The sequence below is a fragment of the Galeopterus variegatus genome, unplaced genomic scaffold (assembly GCF_000696425.1).
Source record: "Galeopterus variegatus unplaced genomic scaffold, G_variegatus-3.0.2 Scaffold516, whole genome shotgun sequence".
Taxonomy (NCBI): Eukaryota; Metazoa; Chordata; class Mammalia; order Dermoptera; family Cynocephalidae; genus Galeopterus; species Galeopterus variegatus.
In genome coordinates, this window is record NW_007726627.1 from 396,626 (window position 1) to 400,937 (window position 4,312).

Genomic DNA, 4,312 nt, shown 5'->3' on the forward strand with positions numbered 1-4,312 from the left:
CGGCGGCCCTCGCGCCAGGGGGAGGCGCCCAGCGCCACCCCCCTTCCCTGCCCTCCCTACTCGGGTCTCCCCTCCGCTGCCCCAAAAGGCCGCAGCGTCGCGGCGGCTCCGGCGCCGCAAAGCGTCCTGGGAGAGCCGGATCGCGCCGGAAGGACGCGCAGGCGCGGCGGCGGCGAGATTATAAAAGGGAAGAAGCCGGCGGCGGGCGGAAGTGGGCGGTCCAGCTTCTTCGGGCGCTGTTGTTTGGTGTTTGGGCCTCACGAGGGGCGTTCTGTGGAAGGGCGCCGCTGCAGGCCGCAGTGACAGGGCCGCTTGCCCCCTCGCAGCCCGCCTCTTTCCCGGTGCAGCGTCTCCTCTCGGCCTCCGAGTCGTACAGGCCCAACATGGCGCAGGAGGTGTCGGAGTACCTGAGCCAGAACCCGCGAGTGGCCGCCTGGGTGGAGGCGCTGCGCTGCGAGGGTGAGACCGACAAACACTGGCGCCACCGCCGGGAGTTTTTGCTCCGCAACGCCGGGGACCTGGCCCCCACTGCCGGCTCTTCCGCTAACGCGGAGGAAGCTGCTGACGCCGAGAGCAGGATCCGCAGCCGGCAGCTGCAGCAGCTCGTCTCCTTTTCCATGGCTTGGGCCAACCACGTCTTCCTCGGGTGCCGGTGAGTGAGGAAGCGTCCCTAACCAGCCCTCCCTGTTTTGTCTGACGCCCCCGAACTGGGGCCGGTAGCCCAAGGCGGGACCGGCCTCGGTGGGGAAGGGAAGTTGTGAAGCGCGGGAAGCCACAGGACCGGCTGCCCTCTAAGGGTGAGAAGGGCGTCTTTGTGAGAAGCTGACATGATCAGCAGCAGGTCCGTTGGTGTACCCGTTGTGTGGGGGGCTGCTGGTGAAGTTCTTGGCGTTAGGCTGAAAACGCTTTTACGGATGGATACTAGATTTAAACGTTAGTAAGGAGGGACCCCGCCTTCCAGATCCGGGGCCATTTGTTGATGCGGTACCAGGAAACAAAGTTCTTGGCTGTTCAAATACTTTTCTTGATTGCAACCAGGAAATGCGGTTCCTGTGGCCTGTTATTGTACACTACAAGTAATAACTTAGAAAAAAAACACTCCTTAAAAGTGTCTTTTCCTTTTTTTTCAGGTACCCTCAAAAAGTTATGGATAAAATACTTAGTATGGCTGAAGGCATCAAAGTGACAGATGCTCCAATCCATACAACAAGAGACGAACTGGTTGCCAAGGTGAAGAAAAGAGGGATATCGAGTAGCAATGGTTAGCAGATCATAGATGTGAACATACATAGGAGTTTAGAACATAAGTTTGATATAATTAGGAATTGCCGTTATTACTAATTTTTTAACTAGCCAGAATTTGTATGTTATTAATCAAGTTGTAATGTTAAACCTAAACTATACCATGTCTATGTGTTTTAGGTTCTGAATTTGATAGTTTCCTTTGCTTTTGATTTTGAAGTGTCCAGTATTGTCTGATGCTGTTAATTTTTTAATATTAGAAATTAATGATATTATTAAACACTGTTTTAAGTAATTAATGAAGTTATTTTACACTTTTTAAAGAAACCATTAGTTCTGAAATATTTTCGGTTTGTGCTTTTATATTAACGAGTATCCGTCTTGTTAGCTGAAATGTATGAGGTATTCTTAGTCATATATCTTATGTTTTCCTTCTTTCTAGAAGGGGTAGAAGAGCAATCCAAAAAACGAGTCGTAGAAGGAAAAAACAGCTCTGCAGTTGAGCAAGATCATGCAAAAATTCCTGCCAAAACAGAACGTGCATCAGCTCAGCAGGAAAATAGTTCAGCGAGTACGGGGTCATCCACCAAGTCAGAGAGTAGTGGGAGCTCAGCTCGGAGTTCTGGCATCTCCAGTCAGAACAGCTCTACAAGTGATGGAGTTCAACCTGTTTCCAGCCAAAGTAGCAGCAGCATTTCCTCTCAGGTAAAAGGAGCAGGATCTGGAAAGCCTTCTGATTTAGAAGCTTCAGATAAACATGGTTCAGCAGCCTTTGTTCCTTCCTTGTTGAAATCTAGTGTTAATAGTCATGTGACCCAGTCCACTGATTACATGCAACAAAGTGGATCACCTAAAAAGAGTACTTTGGAAGGCTCTTCAATCTCAGCTTCTCAAAGCAGCTCAGAGATTGAGGTGCCCTTATTGGGTTCCTCAGGAAGCTCAGAAGTAGAGTTGCCATTATTGTCTTCCAAACCTAGTTCAGAGACAGCTTCCAGTGGGTTAACGTCCAAAACCAGTTCAGAGGCAAGTGTTTCATCATCAGTTTCTAAAAACAGTTCCTCATCAGGCACATCATTACTAACTGCCAAGAGCAGCTCCTCAACAAATACATCACTGCTAACTTCCAAAAGCACTTCCCAGGTAGCTGCGTCACTGTTAGCTTCCAAGAGCAGCTCCCAGACCAGTGGATCTCTGATTTCCAAAAGCACTTCCTTAGCAAGTGTGTCTCAGCTAGCTTCTAAGAGTAGTTCTCAGACTAGCACCTCACAGTTGCCTTCTAAAAGTACTTCACAGTCAAGTGAGAGCTCTGTCAAATTCTCTTGTTGCAAGTTAACCAATGAAGATGTGAAACAGAAGCAACCTTTCTTCAATAGACTTTATAAAACGGTGGCATGGAAGTTGGTAGCTGTTGGTGGCTTTAGTCCCAATGTGAATCATGGAGAGCTCCTAAACGCAGCTATTGAGGCTCTGAAAGCAACATTGGATGTGTTTTTTGTCCCACTAAAAGAACTGGCAGATCTGCCTCAAAATAAGAGCTCTCAAGAAAGTATTGTTTGTGAATTGAGGTGCAAGTCTGTGTATTTGGGCACTGGCTGTGGAAAAAGCAAAGAAAATGCAAAAGCAGTTGCATCAAGAGAAGCATTGAAATTATTTCTTAAGAAAAAGGTGGTGGTAAAAATATGTAAAAGGAAATACAGAGGCAGTGAAATAGAAGATCTAGTACTCCTTGATGAAGAATCAAGGCCTGTAAATTTACCTCCAGCATTAAAACATCCTCAAGAATTACTATAGTATGTGCAAAATACCACTAAGTAAGTACAGTATCTGGTATTTGAAGAGAAGAACTGGCTTTTGTACACTATAAAACACAGGCTTTCACAAATTTTGTATTGCTTTTTTCCAATTTTGCAGAAAATTTACATTCTAGTTCTCTTCACACAGTAGAAGTTGTAAATAATTTATGAATGACAGTGCACATTAAAAGGTATGCATTAACAGCATACCAGTATGCTGTTTTATTTGCTGAAAAAATACTGTCTTCTATTTTTAATGATACATTAGGTACGATGTGTAGTTCTGTAGTCTTAAAATTTTTGTACTACTTTCAATTTGGTGAAAATGTATTAAGTTGTCTACCATGCTTTTTTCCTAGTTGAATAAACCACATCAAAGAAAAGGGGACCACAGTATTTGAATGTCTGAAAGTCTGTGAAACTTAAGGTTTTAAGAATGTTGCCCATAATGTTGAACATGTCTGTTAAAGAATAAAAGAAAAAATAGTTGCCTCAGACTATTTTTATGAGAAGTTGTAAGCATTTTATAGATATAAAACAGTATAAAGTACTTATTGTTATTTTATTCTGGAATTGTTTAAAATTCACCATGATTTTGACCGCTGCAGATTCTTTAAGCGGGTTAATTTATGTTTGGAGGTAAAATACAATTTACACTTTTTCTTAAAGACATAAATGTGAGTTTCTATATTAAGCTTATTTTGTGACTACTATTAACAGATTGATTTGTTTCGATATTAAATGCTTTAAGCTATTTTACCTTTTCAAGAAGTTGTGTTTTTTTTCTCGTTAAGTCAGAACCAATTCCTACAAATAGGTTTCCCGGTGCTAGTCATTGTATATTACAACCAGGTAATTTTTCATAGTGACATATAACTTTTTATGGTTAGGGAAGTTAAAATTTTCAAATCTAGAACTAGATTTTTGTTTTTACAAATCCCACAGAATAGTGGGAAGAATAGAGAACCATGTGCAGCTCTTTAATGAGCCTGTTCAGTTGAATTACATTTGTTAGTAAAGAAATGGAATTTTGTTTCTGTGGCTTAGGTAATTCAGACTGTATTATTTTATTGTGGCATATTGTTTATTTTCCTTCAAACTTCAGCCAAGAATGTTTTATCTTTGTGGCCTGGCTTTCTAGATGGCTGTTTTTAGTTGCTGCACATTGAGTAGTAACAATGTTAATGTACAGAGAAAAATCAAGAAATCACCTTTAATGGGCCAGTTGTATTGGAACAGGAAAATTGAACATAAGGAGCACAATTTAAATATGTAGA

At 42.7% G+C, this 4,312-nt stretch overlaps 1 protein-coding gene across 3 annotated transcripts; it reads left to right on the forward strand.

The window, feature by feature from the left end:
- Positions 1-216: 216 nt before the first annotated feature.
- On the forward strand, positions 217-3,803 carry CDKN2AIP (CDKN2A interacting protein). Of its 3 annotated transcripts, none has more exons than XM_008569594.1 (3): positions 217-652; positions 1,131-1,261; positions 1,685-3,803. In XM_008569594.1, the coding sequence occupies exons 1-3, from the start codon at positions 384-386 to the stop codon at positions 3,031-3,033; spliced, it is 1,749 nt and encodes a 582-aa protein (XP_008567816.1). In that variant the 5' UTR covers positions 217-383; the 3' UTR covers positions 3,034-3,803. The 3 variants fall into 3 exon arrangements, with proteins under 3 accessions (XP_008567816.1, XP_008567817.1, XP_008567818.1); XM_008569595.1 differs by having other exon boundaries at positions 234-652; positions 1,131-1,230; XM_008569596.1 differs by having other exon boundaries at positions 234-652; positions 1,131-1,230; positions 1,688-1,768.
- Positions 3,804-4,312: the final 509 nt, after the last annotated feature.